Source organism: Myxine glutinosa, chromosome 10 (assembly GCF_964187855.1).
Source record: "Myxine glutinosa chromosome 10, kmMyxGlut1.1, whole genome shotgun sequence".
In the NCBI taxonomy this organism is placed as follows: domain Eukaryota; kingdom Metazoa; phylum Chordata; class Myxini; order Myxiniformes; family Myxinidae; genus Myxine; species Myxine glutinosa.
Genome location: NC_136270.1, coordinates 49,530,344 through 49,551,302, shown reverse-complemented (window position 1 = coordinate 49,551,302; position 20,959 = coordinate 49,530,344). Strand labels below are relative to the sequence as shown.

Sequence of the window (20,959 nt, the reverse complement as noted above, 5' to 3'; positions counted from 1 at the left end):
ATTTGTGGATGTGACAAATTCCCAGTAACCAGTTTGTAAATCTGAATGTGCAACATGTAAATGAAGACGTGCATGCCCGTGGGATCCCCACGGGGGCCCCACTCGTGCTCTGTTCCATGAAAAATGTATTGAAATAATAGAACACACAACCCAGAGGGTCTATTAAAGATTTGATTTAGCTTTTTAAAAACTTTTGTTTTAGACAGGTATGTTTTCAGGGGATTAGTTGTGAAGAAACACTAACAGGCTGAAAGGATGGCCCAGAGCTATGCACATTTGCCTCCAAGCTCTCAAACCTGGGTTCAAATCCTGATCCAGGTAGAAATTGTCATTCCGGTGTCAAAGGCAGGGTGTGTCTGTGTGTCTGTGTGTCAGACATCAATGTGTCTGCCATCCCTCGGGCGCACGTTGAACTGCATGTCCTGTCTGCCAGCATTCGTTGGTAAACATTAAAGATGCCACGGTGTTCTTTGTGAAGAGTAGACGAGTTATCGCCGGCACCATGAACAAATTGCTAATGCCTGCTTTAACTACCTAGTCGAGCATCAGGCCTGGCCAGCCGGTTCGTGAAAGACTTCGGCCAAAAACTGTCCTTTACCAACCGCAGAAGAATGTGATAATAATTGAGGCCGTTAAGTCGGAAGTGTGAAGAAAAACCAGTACTGACCTATGAGTCAACGGAAGGATTTAGCCAATGATGTTGACTCATTCTTGGTCAAATGATCAGAAGGTGCAGTGAGTTAATGTGTGCACTTCATGAGTCATGAGCAGCAGTTTATACCAGGAAGAAAGAAACCACTGGAAAGCAAACCAGAAAGTACGAGAAACTCTCGTCAAAATTTGAAAGTTAGTGTGCCCTTCGTGTTCAATCCTCACTCTACAAGACCCTATGCACCCCCCCCCCCCCCCACCCTCCACATCCCTTCCTATCTCTTGAAACGACAAGAAGAATATAAAAGAAAGCCCGAATCATTTTGCATTTGCATCGGACCCTTTGCATGCCCCAAATGTGTTGTTCGATCACAGGCATTGTGGGCCAGACACCGTCCTGTTTCCAAGTTCCTTGTATTGTTTCAAACTTTTTTAAAAAGTGCATTATTTCTATATTCCTATGGTGCAGTTCATTCAAATACACATGTGTAAAATGCTGACATAGGCAAGAAGGCATGAAATGACAAAATAATTGATGACATAGTTGATACATTTCTGCACTGATGACAATAACATACCTGCGGAATGTGTAATCTGGTGTTTCTTGCTCTTCATTGAGGTTCTGCTCTTGGTAGGTTAATGGTGAATAAGGTGTGTCAACCGAGTTGTTGATGGTGAATGAGGTTTTTCGCTGATCTGCAATTTATCTCAGGTCTCAGGCTTGAGACCGGGTCTGCTCTTGCTCATTTGCTCAAATTTGTGGAGTATATCTAGTTTTTTTTTCTTTCTGATTGGAAATGCCTTCTTTCTACACATGTACTGTATACGTGTGTGTGTGCATATATGCACATATATATATATATATACTACCAGTCAAAGGTTTAGATACACTACACAACATTTTTTGATAATTTACTGCTTAATGTGCAACATGAACATAAGACGTGAACAAAACTTTTTTGTTTTTTTGTTTTTTTTGTATACAAGATCGAGGCTCGTGTAAGAGCTAACATTAATGGCAAAAAAAACAAACGGACACATAAGACGAAATAAAGGGAGCGGGAGACAAGATGGGGAGAGGAGGCAGCACACAAGTACAACATTTGAGAGCAGGGACATCGGGAGATCTGTGGGAGGGAGAGGGCGTGGGGGGAGGAGGCGTGGGAAGGAGGGTGGGGGTGGGAGAGGTTAAAAAAAAAACACATGGACACAGCTAGGATTTCCAGGAAAGAAGTCTATTTCAGAAAAGTGGATTTGGGGTGAATTAACAGGGTAGAAAGATCAAGGTTTTGGATGGACAAAGATAAGAGATGGTGGTGAACAGCTGTTTTAAAGACCTGGAGGGATGAGTGGGATTGAAGAGAGTGAGGGAGTTTGTTCCAGAGGTGGGAGAAAAGAGGAATGAAAGAGTGAAGGTGAGCAGAGAGTTTTGATTTTGGCAGTTTCACCAGAAGAGGGTTGCTGGCAGATCTTGTGCGACCTGAAGGAATATTTGGGAGACAGAGCACAGACAGATCTGGGGGAGCTAAGCCAGAGAGCAGTACGAAGAAGACATAGACCACCAACCTGCCTGCGGTGAGAGAGAAAGACACTCAGAATCAGTTTCACCGCGGGAGATACCAATGATTCTGAATGCTTTGGTTTCAAGCGCGTGAAGCTGAGCTCGGTGAGGCAGGAGCACCAGCCTAGAGGAGAGCAGTATTCCATTGAGCTGCAGATGAAAGCTTTGTATGTGGTGAGGAGCTCAGAAGTGCCCAGAAAGAACTTCGCACAATGGAGAATGCCCAGTCTGCGATTGGCTTTGGAGGCCAGCATGGAAATGTTTTTCCCAGGAAAGATCATGGCAGATAGTGAGACCCAAAATCTTGAGTGACGGAACTTCTTTGAGAGGATTGTTGAGAAAGTAGATGTGAGGGTTATCCAGACGGTCTTTTCGAAGAGACAAAGTGAGAGTGAGATTTGTCAGGATTGAAGGACATGTTCCATTTGTTTGACCAGTTTGTGATATTTCCCAGGTCTGCAGAGAGTGAAGAGGGTGCTGCCTGCCCATCTGAGGGTTGAGATATAGAGCAGCAGAGAGTAATCAGCAAAAAGATATAGAGGATTTTCCAGAGAGTCAGAGAGATCATTAATGAAGACCAGGAAAAGCACAGGGTCCAGAACACTGCCTTGAGGAAGTCCAGCCTGAACAGGAAAGAGAGATTAGAGAATTCCATTCAGGGACACACGTTGACTGCGACCATAAAGGAATACACCAGGAGAGGCTACATATGGAGAACAAGTTGGATACAGAAGGAAACTCTGGAGGCAAAATTAGAAGGAAGAGGGATTGAAGTAGGGTGTGTGAAGGGAGCAGAGGAGTTAATGATTTTATAAAAGATTATGGTTTCGGATTGGGGATGAGATGAGATGGTGGTGAACAGATGTCTTGAAGGAAGACTTGGAGGGAAGAATGAACTGGCATCATGGCATCGGCAAGCCATGCGTGGAGGTTTCCATGGATACTATAGGAGGAGAGTTCGGTGAGCAGGGCAGGGTGATAGACCGTATCGGTCTCTTACCAAAGATATATCTGCTTATCTACTGATAATATATTGTGCTTCAATGCATCTTTATTGTGTGAAATGTAGATTTATAGCAATTTTTGGAAATAGGTCGAAAAGTTCAATGCTAAATCCAAACTGAAACAAGAAGTTAATGTTATTAACGTCATCTCAGGAGCAAAAACTGTTTACAAATACTCTGCTCTGTGTGGAATGAATGTTTGTGCTTCGTTTATTCATTACGTGCAATGTCTATTATTGCTAGGCGTTGCAAAAAATGTTTACAGAAAGGCCAGCCATACAATCTAATGAGTGTTTTTGTGTTTCAGATTGCAGGAACATGGGTGCCAAAGTTCAGCTAACGCCAGAAAAAAGACAGGCAATTGTAACTTTGAGAAAAGAAGGCCAATCCTTTAAACAAATTGCAAAAATTTTTTTACAAGTGCCAGTGAATGCAGTTTCTTGTGCCATTAAACGACATAACGAAACTGGTACAACATGATATTTCAAAAAGTGGTGGATGGATTGAGACGAAATTTGGTGGAGAGGTTGGGTGTGTGAAAAGTAAGAGTTTGTTCAATTTTGGTAAAGATATGAATTTGGATTTGAGTTTTTTTTACAATTATCAAGTGATTCTTCACCATTGGGAGATGGGGCCAAAACGATATAAAGCATGATATTTCAAAAAGTTGTGGACTAGTTGTGACAAAACTAGGTGGATGAATTGATTATGTAACATGAACAAGCCGATTAGATTTGGCTTTGGATCTGGATCCAGATCGGGCCTATCAGTGGGATACAAAACGTAAACTGTTTAAACTGGCAGAGGTATGTGCTCTACCGAGTGCCGTTCTATTTTAAAAAAAAAAATTTTTTTTTTTTGTGTCGACAGGTGCATTTGTATTTTTACTGACAAACTTTATTTAATGTCCATCGCACTTCATTGACAACTAGAACGCCACTCAGTAGAGCACATACTCCCACCGTGGGTCAAGTTGGAATAAAACGTTTTGTTTAACATCCCCTCTCCCCAAAACAATAAATGAAAAAGAAAGTAGGCCCTAACTGTCAGAGAATTTATTTTGATATATCTCGGAATTAGAGGAGAAAAACATCATTTAAGAATAAGAATAAAAGCTTTGATGCAGTAAAACAGAAAAAAAAAATCCCCCAAAAAATTCCTGGATCTGGAATAATATCCTGAGCTTCACCAAAAACAAATCAATTCTTCCTTATCCCAAGGACAATTATCCCACCAACTTTCATCCAAATCTGTTCAGAACTTTTCCAGATATATTGTTCACGAACACACACACACACACACACACACACACACACACACACACACACACACACACACACACACACACACACACACACACACACGGACGGACACGATCGAATGCATTACTCCCTAGCAGGAGTAACAAGTCGACGACAAACTGCATGGCTGTATGCGTGTGTACGTACATATGTGTGTGTAAGATTAACGGATTGAAGATCATTCCTGCACTCTTTGCACATGCTCTCATGCCTACGATAAATATTCTATGTACTGTTTATGATTCTAATTATTATCTGTCTGGCAACAATGGTTCTGTACGTAATATACTGCCATTAATCACAGTCGTCTCTGCAACTGTTTTTCTGTTGTTGCTTCTTTTGGACGATAGGCAGTCCCCGGGTTACGAACACCCGACTTACGAACGCCTGTACTTACGTACCGACCTCCGTAAAGCCTATTATTTAAAAAATCGAGTTACATACAATGGTTCGCACTAATGAACGGGCGGACTACTTTGTGTGACGCTCAAAACACTGCGCGTTTTCAGCGGTTTGTCGGCCCGAGGGAGGACAACACCACACCGTCGTCGCCATTTTAAGTCGGATCGCGTAAACACTGTTGTGTGCGTTGTGTTTTGACTTAAAATTTTCGTGTGTTTACCCTCGTAATCATTGCTCCAAAGCGTAAATCTGATGCAAGTGATGGTGATGCATCGAAGAAAAGGAAAACAATCACGATTGAACCGAAAGTGTAAATAATAAAGCGATCGGAGAGATGTGAAACGCCAACAAACATTGGAAAAGCGTTCGGCTACAGTCGGTCAACGATCCGGACAATTATAAAGGACAAGGGGAGAGTAATGGAGCATGTAAAATGCCCTGTCCCGATGAAAGCGACAATTATCACGAAGCAACGCAGTGGTTTAATTATCGAAATGGAAAGGCGATTGGTAATTTGGTTAGAGGATCAAAATCAGCGTAATATTCCTATTAGCCTTGGCTTGGTGCAAGAAAAGGCTCGAAGCCTTTTCAGTGATTTAAAAGCTGTACGTGCAGCAATAGGCCATGGGGCATACCATTAAAATCCACTTTTTCGTGCAACAGGAATGGGGATTACTTGATTTATTCATGAAAATCAGCAAAATATTCGTTCCATTCGATATAATAATGTCCCCAATAAATATACCTGCACATTAAAATACAAATAAAGAAAGAATTTCGATAAAAAAAATCAGGTTTAAAATTCGCGGACAAGGTTGTTCACGTGATAAATTCAGCGAATGAGCGCTCCAGATACGACAGGTGCCGTAATTGGCCAATCACGCAGCTCATACTAAGCTCCGTTCGGTAGCTGACAAACCAAGATGGCGACGCCCATTGCTTCGGCAGTGACAGGAAAACCTGTTCAATTTTCGTCCAAATTTTGCGTGATGCATGTTGTCCATAAAACTAAAAGCAATTTCATTCAATTCAATGATAAAAACTGGGCCCGCTTTGTTGAATTTGCGAGTAAATGGTTCGTTTGTCATGAGGAATTAATTTTTAATTAATTCTTAAATTTTAATTTTAATTAATTTTTATTAAAAATAAAAATTAATTAATTTTTAATTAAAAATTAAGTAATTCCAGAGCTTCGTTGCAGTCATGAGGAAGCGGACACCAGAATCCTCTTGCATGCCGATTATGCACAGAAAAGGCTACAAGAAACTGACACAGCGCATAGAACGCATTCACCAGCAATTGTCATCAAATGCCAGGACACTGATGTCTTCATAATTAGTTTAGGTTGTGCTCATCAGTTTACTGTGCCTCTACTGTTTCACACCGGTGTCAAAGATAAGGTACGAACTCTTGATATGACATCTCTACAGAGCCAGCTGGGAACTGATGTAACATCTGCGCTTGTGGGATTTCACCCGTTTACTGGTTGCGACTCAGTTAGCGCCTTCAGAGGAAAAGGGAAAGTCACACCTTACAAGCTAATGATTAAGTATGACAAGTACAAAGAAACCTTTCAAGAGCTTGGGGTGTCATTCACTCCAGCAGATGACCTAATTGCTAGACTGGAGCGATTTGCTTGCCATGTATATGGGCAGGAGAAAGCAGAAACCGTCAACGAGGCCAGATATGATAAGTTTCGACTTGGTGTCCATGCTGGAGAATCCCTTCCACCAAACAGAGATTCTCTCATCAAACACATCATGCGTGCTAATTACCAAGCTGGTATATTTCGTCGTTGCCTAGAACAGCTGCCAGAAATTCCAGCTCCCAGTGAATCAGGATGGAAAGTTGAAGAGATTGATGGAACACCTTCTCTGGAAGTGGACTGGTGTAGTCTTCCACCTGCTCCTGATGACATCCTGGAGCTAGTACACTGTAGCTGCAAGAAGGGAAAATGTAAGCGTGCACTCAAAGATGACGTGCAGTCAGTGGCTGACGTAACATGCTGCAGTGAGCTTGGTATGCAATGTACAGAACTCTGTAGATGCACTGGATGCGAGAATGGTGAAATTGTATCCGATGAACCAGTTGCTGAGCCAGAGGAAGGAGCTGGTTCTGATGAAGAAGAATATTGAGGTGAAGTTCCTTTTTTTGAGGTCATATGAATTTATCAATCTTCATTTTTAAAGTGTCTTTTAGGTCAAGTGCACAAATATCTTCTGCATAATTTGCGAAGCTGGCCCCTCCTAGGAATAAAATTAATTTATTCTTAAGTACAATCATTTTTTAAATGAAAGTCCTGTGTTCATGATTTCGACCTTATACCTGTGAATATAGTTAATAGTACAAATTTCTCAAACTTGAAAGCTGTAAATTGAACAATGATGTAAATTATAATGTAATGGATATCATAAACAAATTTGATTGTCTCAATTATTTATGTCTGTCTGCCTTATCCTGGCATGTATACATTATGTATTGAACATGGAAACGAAGCAAAAGTAACAGTACTCTTAAACACTGTTAATCATGCAAGCACTTTCCATGACATGCGTAATGTATACATGTTGTACTGTTTTAAATAAATAAGTTGAAAATGAATCTTCTAAAAAGTAAAAGGAGTCAGCCGTCAACTGCCACTCATTGCCATTCTTCAAATCAAAGAAGATGAACTGATCATAGAAGGTAGAAGTGAGAAGTTAATTTAAAAAAAGTAAAATAAAAATGATTTATTTGCGGCACAACATGTGTTTCAGCTGCGGCGGACCATATTTTCAGATTGGATTCATTTTCAACTTATCGCTATGACTATCTAGATACAAAAATATCATGTTTATTGGTGTATTTTAGTGAAAAGGAGGTCTAGAAACAATATCACAATCAAATTTTTTCATTTTACTCCTCAAACTATCCAGAAATAAAAGAAAATGCAGTAACGTATAGTTGATGAATATATATTTACTTGCATTTTCATCAAGTGCGCGTTAAAAATTAATGAGCACCCCTGGTGTCTGGGGACATGGTGTTTCTTGTTCAGGAGCACATCCCCAACCCATCTATAGCAATTTTAAGTAATCCCCTGCGTTGTTGCACGAAATTGTCAAATTGAGCACATTTTAGCCCTATGCCCCATGGCCTACAAGTGAAGGTGCTTATGATAAACAATTTGTTGCGAGTAGGGGTTGGTTCAACCGTTTCAAAGGGAGGGTAAATTTACACAATATTAAAGTGCAAGGTGAAGCAGCGAGTGCCGATGTAAGTGCTGCGAGTGAGTTTCCTGAAATGTTGAAAAAAATTATTGAGGGAGGTTATGTGCCTGAGCAAATATTTAATGTGGACGAGACTGGCTTATTTTGGGGAAAAAATGCCTGAAAAAAACCCACCTTTAGAGGCCATTTTTCCGCGCAAGCGGGGGTTGGCCTCTTTCGGGGACCGTGGTTGTTGTTTTTTGGTCCCCTTTTTGAAGCAATGTGTTACGGCCGGATGCCCTTCCTGCCGCCAACCCTTTTTGTCGCCTTTTTACGACAAGCAGGGATTTACCAGTGAACTGGTACTCAATACTAAAGCCTGAAACTCAAAAAAAAACCTCAAACTCAACTCAAACTCAAAAAAATGCCTGAAAAGACATATACATTTCAATAGAGGAAAAAACTGTTCCAGGGTAAAAGTAATATTATGCTGTTAACCGCACCCATTTAGGTGTGACTGTACCCCAGGCAATTATGTGACAGTGGCCTCCCCCACCAGGTTGATTGGCAGGCACTTGGCAACAACCCTTCATACTCTTATGCGTATGTTGTTAGCTCACCTGGAACAAAGTTCAGGGGAGCTTATGCGATGGCGCGTTGTCCGTCCGTCAGTCCGTAAACACTTGAAACTTCTTCTCCAAAACCAATGATGGGATTGCGACCAAATTTGGCACAAATGATATTTGTTATGTTGTGACAGTTTGTTCACTGCATTAAAAGAAACAGGGTTTAAGGGGGTTTACCGGGGTCAAAGTGGATCCAGGTTTGAATCCCCAAAATAGGAATTTGCTTTTTCCTCTGAAACTACACACACTATTTCGTTAAACTTGACCACAACCTTCACCACCCGTGATGTACCGAAGTTTGTTCACGGCTCTAAGAAAAACAAATCGGTCCAAGGGGAACTCCGGGGGGCCAAAGTGGGTCCAGGTTTGACCCCCCAAAAGAGGTATTTGCTTTCTTCTCTGAAACTACACACACTTTTGATGAAACTTGACCACAACCTTCACCACCCATGCTGTACCAAAGTTTATATATACCTTCGGAGGTATATGGGGTTGGGGGAGGGGGATTGCTCCCCAAAATAGGTATGTTTTTCTTGGCTTGTTTAAAGTATTATGATTATGTTAGTATGATTCTACATGCTGCCCTGTCTTCCAGCAACCATTGAAATTGGTTTAAAATACCCTTAGACGGTGCAGTATACTGTTTATTCTACCAGCTGAATGCCAGGGGTATTACCTCTATGTTTTATACTTGGTGGAGGCTCGTGAATGAGTTAGTGTTAGTACTCTGAACGGATTAGGACAACAGGACAAATGGAACATTGGAGAGAGGGTGGAAACACCAATAGCAGAGTTGAAGGCCAAGATAGAGGCAAACGTGGACAAGCAATGGATGTGGGGAGGGATGGTGGGTCAGGAGAGGCTACATATGGAGAGCAAGTTGGATACAGAAGGAAACTCTCAGGAGGAAAAATTAGAAGGAAGAGGGATTGAAGTTGGGTGTGTGAAGGGAGCAGAAGAATGAATGAATGAATGATCGTTTTGAGGCCATTTTCCCCGCTAGAGCGGGGGTTAGCCTTGCGGACCCCATGACAATCATGGTTCCCTGTTTGAGGCAATGTTTTTATGGCCGGATGCCCTTCCTGACGCCAACCCTTGGTCACGCTCTGACGATGCGCAGGGATATGGTGTACCTATTCTGTAAGGAGTACCTATTCTAAACCGGGGTACACACCGGGATCATTCATCCCAGCAAGCTGGTACTCAATTTGCCGACCTCGGAAGGATGACAGGCTGAGTCAACCCCCCTGGTGTTCATTCAGCAATCGACCGGGATTGGAACCCAGGATCCTGGGATCCCAAGCCGGCACCCTAACCGCTAAGCCAACACCAGGCTAGCAGAAGAGTTAATGATTTTATAAAAGATTATGATTTCGTTTGTAGTCATGAACCTTCCCGCTATAAAATGCAGTATATTCATTACACCAATTACTGAGCTGAAACAAACTTTGTGCAAGGCTGTCAGAAAAGAAGAACTACAATCAGGATATTGAAGTGCGGTGCTATGCGCACGACTTGTTTGCCAAGAAAAGAAGCAACAACGCAGGTAACCAAAAAAGAGTCTTTATTACAAAGCTCAACTATAGCACTGAGGTGCTCGGGGCTGCGCGCCCCGTGTATATCCCGAGGCCACGCCTACCCCTCGGGCGTGGCCGACACCCTCTTGGTGCGCGGAATGATTTCACCGCGCCAGCGAGCCATCGTGTCCGCCACACGCCCCCCCCCCCCCCCCCCCCAGAATTCCCGCGCACCTGAAGGGTCAGTTTGCGGGGCAAACGGATGACCCGGCCGAAGCGCCCCCTGGCGGCTGGCGGCGTCTGGGATGCCGGGATGTCATCTGGGATGCCTCCGGCGGCACCTGGGATGGGTGCAGGACCGGGGGGCGGCCTCGCCGCGGGGGCCGAGCCACTGGCGGGGGGTGGTCCACGTCGAGGTGGGCCGGCTTGAGGCGGTCCACGGAAACGCGGTCAGGAGTACTGCCGATGTCGAGGGTGAAGTGTTTCGCCCCGGTCTCCAGCACGCGGAAGGGCCCGTCGTACGGGGGCCGCAGCGGTGTCCGGTGGGCGTCGTGGCGGATGAACACGTACTCCGCCGTGCGAAGCTCCGGGGCGACGTGCGTTGGCGGGCACCCGTGGTGCGCCGTCGGCACCGGGGCGAACCTCCGGGCGGTCTCCTGCAGTGCGGAGCGCTGCTGCGCCGCGGACCATGGTGCCGTGGAGTCGGGGAGGAACTCACCCGGCACCGGCAGCGGTTGTCCGAAGACCAACTCCGCCGCGGATGTGCGCAGGTCGTCCTTGGGCGCCGTCCGGAGGCCCAGCAGGACCCAGGGGAGCCTGTCGACCCAGCCGCCGTCGCGGAGGGTGGCCCGGAGCGCGGCCTTCAAGGAGCGGTGGAAGCGCTCGCACAGGACGTTGGCCTGGGGGTGGTAGGCCGTGGTGCGGTGCAGCTGGACGCCGAGCCCCCGCGCGACCGCCGCCCAGAGCTCCGAGGTGAACTGGGGGCCGCGGTCGGACGAGATGTCCGAGGGGGCGCCGATCCGGGCAACCCAGGTGGCGATGAACGCCTGCGCGACGTCCGCCGCCGTCGTCGCCGCAAAAGGCACGACCTCCGGCCACCGGGTGGTGCGGTCCACCATGGTGAGGACGTGGGTGAAACCCCGCGAGGGGGGCAGAGGTCCCACCAAGTCCACGTGAACGTGGTCGAACCGACGTTCGGGCACCGTGAACGGGGCCAATGGGGCCTGGGTGTGGCGGTGCACCTTAACGCTGGCATGCGAGGCACGTCCTGGTCCAATCGCGGACGGCCTTCCGGAGGCCATGCCAGACGAACTTGTCGGCGACCAACCTCTGGGAGGCCTTCGTGCCCGGGTGGGACAGGCCGTGGATGGCGTCAAAAACCCGGCGCTGCCAGCCCGCGGGCACGATGGGGCGAGGCCGCCCGAGGGAGACGTCGCACAAGAGGGCCCTGCCTGCGCCGTCGAACGGCACCTCGGTGACGCGGAGGCCCGTGACGGCGGTCCGCAAGGCCTGGACGTCGGGGTCGGTGGTCTGGTCCGCCGCCATCCGGGCATAGTCGATCCCGAGGTGGACCGCGTGGGCGACGGACCGGGAAAGGCAATCCGCCACCGTGTTGTCCTTTCCTGCGACATGCCGGATGTCCGCCTTGTACTCAGACACGGCCGAGAGGTGACGCTGCTGCCGGGCCGACCATGGCTCGGCGACCTTGGCCATCGCGAAGACCAGGGGCTTGTGGTCGACGAAGGCTGTGAACGAACGGCCCTCGAGTGGATGGCGGAAGTGCCGGACCGCCAGGTGGAGCCCGAGCAACTCGCGGTCAAAGGTGCTGTACCGGCGTTCGTGCGGGCGAAGCTGCCGGCTGAAAAACGCCAGCGGTTGCCAAGCACCACGCACCCATTGCTCGTGCACCGCGCCCACCGCGTAGTCCGACGCGTCAGTGGTGAGGGCGATCGGTGCATCGAGCGCTGGGTGCACGAGCATGGTGGCGTTAGCCAAGGCGAGCTTCGCGCCCGCGAACGCCGCGTCCATCTGCTCGGTCCCAACAACGTCACCTTTGCCCGGCTTCCCCCGGAGGGCCTCGTGCAGGGGGCGCAGGAGCTGGGCGACGCGGGGCAGGAAACGGTGGTAAAAGTTTACCATGCCCAGGAACTCCTGGAGCCCCTGATCGTGCGGGGGCGCGGAAACCCCTTGACCGCCTCCACCTTTGCCGGCAAGGGGGTGGCCCCGTGCCTGGTGACGCGGTGCCCCAAAAAGTCGATTTCGGCGACGCCAAACCAGCACTTGGCGGGGTTTACGATCAGGCCATGCTGGCCCAGGCGTTCGAAGAGCGTGCGGAGGTGGCGGAGGTGCTCTTCACGGGACGCGCTTGCGACGAGGATGTCGTCCAGGTAGACAAACGCAATCCAAGTCGCGCAAGACGCTGTCCATCAATCGTTGGAACGCCTGAGCCGCATTCTTCAAACCAAAGGGCATCCGAAGAAACTCGAAGAGGCCGAATGGTGTAATGACGGCCGTCTCGGTATGTCCTCGGGCCTGACGGGGACTTGGTGGTATCCGCGGATGAGGTCCACCTTAGAAAAGAAGGACATTTTCGCCAACCGGGCGGAAAAGTCCTGAATGTGAGGGACCGGGTAGCGGTCGGGGGTGGTAGCATCGTTGAGGCGGCAGTAGTGCCCGCACGGCCGCCATCCCCCGCCGGGCTTCGGCACGATGTGCAGTGGCGATGCCCAAGCGCTCTTGGAGCGCCGTACGATGGCCAGTCGCTCCAGCGTAGCGAACTCCGCCTTTGCTACCACGAGCTTTGTCGGCTCGAGGCGGCGTGCCCGGGCGTAGACCGGTGGCCCGACGGTGGGGGATGTGATGTTCCACCCCGTGCTTGACGGCCACTGCCGGGAAGCTGGCGAGGAGGCGGGTGAACTCGTCCGCTGCCGGAAGCGTACAGACCAACCTCGCCGGGATCGAACCGCTCAGCAAGCCACTTGGCGAGCCGCTCGGTGAGCCGCTCAGGGAGCTGCCCAACGAACTGCTCAGCGTGCAAGCAAGCGAGCTGAACGTTTTGGCCTGGACGAGGCGTCTGTTCTTCACGTCCACCAACAGCCCATTTGCACATCGGAAATCCGCACCGAGCAATGCCATGGGCACGCTGGCGGTTACGAACGTCCATTGAAAGCGTTGCCCTCCGAACCGCAGGGAGAGGCAGCGCTTCCCGAATGTGCGTACGGGTGTACCATTGGCTGCAAGCAACGCGGGGCCCCGGCCCGCGGTTCGGTTGTCGGATGTGGATGCGGGGATAACGCTCACCTGTGCGCCTGTGTCGCAGAGGAAGCGACGCCCGGACAAGGTGTCCGTGACAAAAAGGAGGCTGCCGGACTGGCCGACGCTCAGGGCCGCTACCGAGCGCCGGCTTGGTAGTTTCCCGACTTGCCAAACGAGCACGGCGGGCAACAATTCCTAGCCTTGTGGCCAAACCTGGCGTGGAAACGGCACCAGGTTTGCGGCGGAGGCGGAGGCCGCGGTTTTCGCGGTGGTGGTGGGCGGGGCGTGGCGGCGGCCACGCAGTGTGCATCGGCATCAGCCTCGGGATTCACGAGGTGTGCATGCGCATCAGCCTCGAGATCCGCGACGGCCGCACCGAAGCTCGCCCGTGTGTCACAAGCCGCGAAAAACTTGTCGGCCTCGACGGCCAGCGTGCGGGGTTCCTTTATTTTGGAACCGGCCAACGCGAGGCGTACCTGTACCGGCAGCTGGCATAGAAAGAGCGCCCGGAATAAAAAATCCGGGGCTTTGTCACCCAGTAGCAAAAGCATGTAGTCCATCCGGACCGATGGTCGTGTGTCGCCGAGTTCGGGAAGGTCCAGGAGGCGGTCGGCCCGTTCGAACTCCGTGAGGCCGAACGTGGCGATGAGACGCTTGAGCGCCTCGTACCTGTGGTCGGCCGGTGGGTTCAGCAGGACGGACACGACTCGGGCGGCTGTGCCAGGCCCGAGGGCGGCGATGACGTGGTAATACCGCATCTCATCCGCCGTGACGCCTCGAAGTCGGAACTGTGTCTCGGCCTGCACGAACCATACTTCGGCCTGAGCTTCCCAAATCTCAGGGAGCTTCACCGCTACCGCGTTGTTGGCCATGGCGCGTTCTGTTGGTCAGCGGCGGCTGAACCAACGTCGAGGTCACCAGTGAAGTGCGGTGCTATGCGCACGACTTGTTTGCCAAGAAGAGAAGCAACAACGCAGGTAACCAAAAAAGAGTCTTTATTACAAAGCTCAACTATATAGCACTGAGGTGCTCGGGGCTGCGCGCCCCGTGTATATCCCGAGGCCACGCCTACTCCTCGGGCGTGGCCGACACCCTCTTGGTGCGCGGAATGATGTCACCGTGCCAGCGAGCCATCGTGTCCGCCACAATATTTTGATTTGGTCAGTTTTGTTATTCAACGATGCTGTCCAAAAGTTTAATCAGTGTTATTGGATGTTAAATCCTCCGCAGGCTGGTCGGTACTTCATAGACCTACAAGTTTGTATCTTGGTGGATTTCTTTTAGAGGATTTGTGTTGTATTAAACTTGTAGAGTGTCCATGCCACCCCTGCATATAACAGGAAGTGTTCTGACATCGTGATTGACCTGAGTGAAACTTGCAGGTGGCAGGTCACTTTTACCGCCTAAGTCACGACTGAATTGTGAAACTTCAACACCCTTTCCTCATTGATTTATGTAGTTCTGAAAGCGTGCCCTTTGAGGTTTGTGTGGTTTTGGATTGGAGGTTATGCACGTATACCATTTGTGATTCCATTGTTTGACACTTGTGAATGCGATCAAGTTTGATTGGATCTGTGTTGCTTTGAGAGGCAGTTGTGCACAAAACTTTAGCTTTATTGTGCTTGCTTTCTGACATTCACTCGAGTGACAAACATACGAAGGCCTTCCTGTTTCCAGATCTGACCATTAGAATGATTCATGTTTGAGGCTGGTGCGATTACAAGCTGCCTCGGTTAGATGCAGATGTGGACCGTTGTTTTATCCTTGCTGATTGCTTTTTTTGAGGTCGTAAACACTTTTATGTCGTTCTTGTAATGCGGAAAACGTACTGTATCGGATGTTGGACTGAAGGATTTTGGGGATGTTGCGTTTTTCAGCATATTATGCAATATTGCACTGAATGTATTGTAGATCTCACGAGGCATGAAGTACCAAAAACAAAACCTCATGCATTTTACACAACGGGGTAACGACCACTGGGGCAGTAAAGGATGTTTTCTTTAGGATGCAGTTTCAACAACGTTGCTTAAACTTGGAATCTTTCAATTTTCACCCCTCTGTGCACCTCTACCTTCCCTACCATTCCTGTGCCGTACAGCCAACCAATATCTCTTCATGATGCAAGCAAGCACCATCAAACTGAAGGAGAACGTGCGCACCATCAGTGCACAGGTCTACGAGCAGATACGCAACGGTATGTTAAATATGACTATTTATTGCCCCAGAGACTGGCCACGCAAAGGGGCTGGGAGCGAGGGGGGCACGGGGTGGGTAAAAGGAAGTTTTGGAATTTTGTGGGTATGCTGTCAAAATGAGTCTTTCCTTTGTTGTTTTATTCAGCCAATTCCTGGTGTTGGCTTAGTGGTTAGGGTGCCGGCTTGGGATCCTAGGATCCTGAGTTCGAATCCCGGTCGATCGCTGAATTAACGCCAGGGGGGTTGACTCAGCCTGTCATCCTTCCGAGGTTGGCAAATTGAGTACCAGCTTGCTGGGATGAATGATAACGGTGTGTACCCCGATTTAGAATAGGTACACCGTATCCCTGCGCATCTTAAGAGCGTGACCAAGGGTTGGCGTCAGGAAGGGCATCCGGCCATAAAAACCTTGCCTCAAACAGGGAACCATGATTGTCATGGGGCCCGCAAGGCGAACCCCTGCTCTAGCGGGGAAAATGTCCTGAAAAACGATCATTCATTCATTCATTCATTCAGCCAGAATTTTAGCTTGCAAAGACGATGTTGAGAGTGATTATATTTGAGGATTTATGTTTTCTTTCTGTTCTATTTACCCCACAGACTATTCAGATGGTCCTTTTTCAAGTGAACAGCAAACACCATCTCCTACATTCCTCCCTCACAACTTCACGTATCTTCCTCACTTACCATGTCCAGACAAACTGCCTGCCATGAGTAGGTTGAGGCCATGAATTTCTCATTCCTACTGTCCAGTTGTGTGCCTATCACTTTTCTCCACTACAAAGTGCTATCTGTATTGGTTGGACCATCTATATGTTGTCGTGAAGGAATAATTGTATTCTGAAGGGAGGACTGACATCATTCTTGCGATAATGGATTGATAATGGCAGTATTCTTGTCAGATAATATGGCTTGATGGGTGGGAGTCGGAGAGGGAGAGGAATTGGCTTGCTAATGATTGGATTTCACAATTATTGTGTCATTGTTACCTTTTGTTTCGCCTGAATTTCCAACCTCACCCTTTCTCATACATGCCTGCCGTCATGTTCCAACTTGGATCAAAAGTGTTGTGTACCATTGCGGCTAATTGCATTCTGCTTTATGAACAGTTTTTAACTCAACTGGACTATGTCCAGCTGAGTTTTTGTCGACACCCAGTGTCCGTCTGTCGTCTGTCTGTCTGTCGTCTGTCTGTCTGTCGTCTGCCTGTCTGTCGTCTGTAAACAATTCGACGTCTACGCTCTAAAAGTCACAAATATTGATAAAATTTGATGAAACTTGTTATGCAGCATCTTCAAGACATAAACTAGTTTGGGATTGCATTTGGGCATTGCACGCCCAAAAATGGGCACGGCACGGTGGCCATATTGAAAAATCAATTTTTGTCATATATTTTTAGCACATATAAACTACAGACTTGGCATTTAATATGGAATTTTTTTTTGGGGGGGGTTAACTTACTTTTCAAGATGACTTAGAACCAAAAGTTCATTGGAATTATGTTGAAATTATTCTAGATTTTGTTAATGTGACCTTTAAAAGAAACAAAAACCACATTTGACATTTCGAAGCAAATAAATTGATCCTTGAAAGTGATGTAAACTGATATCGAACTCAATTCACGGACAGTACTGTGTTAAACTTCTGTACGTTTTCCAGAAGTATCTTGTTTATTTTGCACATTCGCCAAATTCTTTTTCAACAAAAACAAAAGCTAAATTATGACTGGGATTACGACAGTAAAATTACAGTTCAGTACTTCGTGTAACCACCACGAGCATTCAGGAGAGCACGTACACGTCGAGGCATGCTGTTCACGAGATTTGCCAAGGTTTGGACAGGAATCGCTTGCCATGCAGTGACAATAGTCTGCTGCAATTCACGCACAGAGGTAGGCTGCTGGTCCAAGTTGTCCATTTGACACGTTAATTCTGCCCACAAGTTCTCCATCGGATTCATATCCGGGGACTTGGCAGGCCACTCCATATGCTCTACATCACGGTCAGCAAGAAAGTGTTGGATCATGCGAGCACGATGAGGCCGTGCATTGTCATCTTGGAAGACAAAGTTTCCTCGAAAGGCTGCACGAGAAAATGGAAGCAATGTTTCTTCCATAATGACCCTGTACTTGAACTGGTTCAGGTTTCCATTCAGAACAACCAGGTCAGTTTTGCCCCCTGCATGAAAAGCAGCCCAAACGGTCACCCCACCACCTCCAGCTTGGACTCTTGGCACTATACAATCTTCGTTGTGGGCTTCATGCACTTGTCTGCGCACTCGGACGCGGCCATCTTGACGATAGACCAGAAATCTAGACTCGTCACTGAAGGTCACGTGATTCCAGTATCCTGGCTGCCATTGACGGTGCTCTCTGGCCCACTGCAATCAGCGCTGGCTGTGTTGTCTGGTCAGGCGTGGCTTTCTCAGGGGACGCCTGGCACGATAGCCTGCTTGAACCAGTAGTTGGTTGACTAGCCTTCTGGATACAGGCACATTTGTTAGTTGCTGCCACTCAGCCCTAAGCCGATTAGCTGACTTGGTACGGCCATTGCAGACTAACCGGTGCAGCTGGTGATCATCTCTCCTTGTGGTTCTGCGTGGACGTCCTGGCCTCGGTATTGGAGTAGGGACACCCCTCTGAGCATTTCGTTTCAGGATCTTTGACACCTGACCTTGAGTGATGCCATACTGCCGAGCAATAGCACGCTGTTTCATGCCAGAATTTCGTAAAGCCACCACTCCATGACAAACAGCATTGTCAAGTTGACGGACCATCTCCAGAGGAAGCGGCAATAACTTTTGTAGACGTGCAGCAGTTGTTTTCCACTAATACAGAACGCAACAACCCTTATATACCCGATTGTGAAGCCAATCGTCAAATGTACCTGTCTTTACATTTTGTCACGCCACCTGTGATATAATCCTGTTATTGACTTCTTGCTGCGAAAGACAATCAGTGACATGGTTCTTTCAACAAAGACATCACCGAAGGGTAAAAGAAACTCACCAGATTGATATACTGAGTTCAGAAAGTAAACCCAAGTCAAGAAAAAAAAATATTCCATATTAAATGCCAGGTCTGTATATAGTTTGTGGTTCTATTATGCATATTCTAACTATATTGATATAGACCAGTTGAGTTCAGGTTCCCTGGAATCTCTCAAGTTTAGTTGATGGATGAAAAGATGCAGAAGTGTATCTTCACACGACAATTTAAAACTTATTCAGAACAATGCAGCATTTATTTACAAATAGTTGACATTTGCTTTTGTTTTGTTTTTTTGTTTGTTTTTTTCCCCAACAATTTTCTGGAAGAAATGGTGCATTATTTTTAAAAAAGTGCAAGGGTACCAATATTTTTTGCCATGACAGTATATAGTTTATTTTTTGTCACTGATCAACACATAAATCCCCATAATGTCAACATGCAATATTTATTAATATATATTTTTTACAAAGTAATTAAAAATGAAATACAGAAATATCTAATTATCAAGTATTCAACCTCTTCAGTCCATACTTCAGAGAAGCGCTTTTGACAGCGATTACAGCTTCAAATCTTCAATCAATTACAATCTGATTACAGCAATCTGTATCAGCTTTGCACATTTGAATTTGGGGAGTTTCTCACATTCTTCCTTGCAGATTTCCTCAAGCTCTTGTCAAGTTGGATGGGGAGCATCGGTGAACACAACAACAACACACAACAGGCATTTTAAGGCCATTTTCCCTGCTAGAGCGGGGGTTAGCCTTGCGGGTCCCATGACAATCTTCTCCATTTTGCCCTATTTTCTGCATCTCCCCTTCTTAACCCCCTTGCTTGCATTTTTTCTTCCACCACCATTAGCCAAGTCTTTCTCGGTCTTCCCCGTCCTCTACTTCCTTCTACATTAACTTCCATCACTCTTCTCAACCAGTCACTTTCATCCTTCCTCAACACATGACCAAACCATCTCAACCTGTTTCTCTTCACAGCATCAATCACAGGCTCTATTCCCATCATCTTTCGCAATTCATCATTTGTCTTCCTCTCTCTCAACAATACTCCACACATCCACCGAACCATTCGCATTTCCACCCTTTCCAGCCTTCATTTCTGCTCTGCGTTCATTACCCATGTCTCGCTCCCATAAATCAGAACACTTCTCACACATGCAGCATACACCTTTCCCTTCAGCTTCAACGACACTCCCCTTCTCTTCAACACACCACTCAGTTCCTGAAACTTCTTCCATGCACATCTCACTCGAGCAACCGTTGCCGAGTCTGATCCACCTTCTCCATTCAGCATGTCTCCTAGGTAGCAAAATGTTTTCACACTTTCCAGCTTAATGCCGTCTCCAAGATCCAACTCAACATTTCCTCCATCTGCAGCTCCCTCTGTGCACACCTTACACTTGAATGTAGCTGCCATACTGGTTAATGACCCTCAGACCACTACATTTTTGATGAACCCACTCAGCGCACATTGTACATTGAATGGAGTTCACACCAACACCCTTCCTGCACACAGCACACGGACACTTCCCAGTTATTTCCACCTCACCACATGCTTTACCACTTGCCATCACTTTCGTTTTTCCAATGTTCACCTTCTGACTTTTTGTCTCCATACGTTCCTTCCACTTGTTCATCTTCTCCTTCAGTCCATCCTTACCTTCCGCAATCAACACCAGATAATCTGCATACAACAACTCCCACAGTAAACCCTCCTGTACATTCCGAGCCAGCACCTCCATCACAGTTACAAATAGTAGTAGACAGTACCGACCCCTGATGCACTCCCACCTTCACCTCAAACTCACCACTGTTCCCGTCCTTCGTCCTTCCAGCTGTGCGTGCTCTCTCGTAGATTGCCATCACTACTCTGATCAACCATTCCTCCACTCGTAACTTCCTCAATGCCCATGTCACGACTTAGAATGGAACCCTATCGAATGCTTTCTCCAGATCAACAAACCCAAGAAACAACTTCTTCCTCTTCTCCATGTACTTCTCTTGCAACTGCCTTACAATAAAAAGCGCGTCTGTCGTTCCTCTTCCTGGCATAAATCCAAACTGCATTTCGTCGATCTTCACTTTCTTCCTTATCCTCCTCTCCAACACCCTTTCCAATACCTTCATTCCATGCTCCAATAACTTTATCGCTCGATACGAGCCACACTCCAGAGGGTCACCTTTCCCCTTGTATAGAGGGACGAGGGTACTCAGTTCCCAAACCACTGGATCGCGGCCTTCTTTCACCACCAGATTACAGTT

The 20,959-nt window shown here is 47.5% G+C and overlaps 1 protein-coding gene across 3 annotated transcripts in view; it reads left to right on the top strand.

Moving 5' to 3' along the window:
• The window catches only part of B4GALT6 (beta-1,4-galactosyltransferase 6), a 115,778-nt gene that overhangs the window by 69,487 nt on the left and 25,332 nt on the right, over positions 1–20,959 (top strand). Inside the window, exons 2-3 of one of the 3 annotated variants that reach the window (XM_068127621.2) lie at positions 15,604–15,699; positions 16,301–16,414. The exons of 1 other annotated variant lie outside the window; for it this stretch is intronic. In XM_068127621.2, coding sequence (XP_067983722.2) covers positions 15,604–15,699; positions 16,301–16,414 — 210 coding nt within the window. The remainder of the gene's footprint in view (positions 1–15,603; positions 15,700–16,300; positions 16,415–20,959) is intronic. One more of the 3 variants, XM_068127622.2, reaches the window with a different exon arrangement.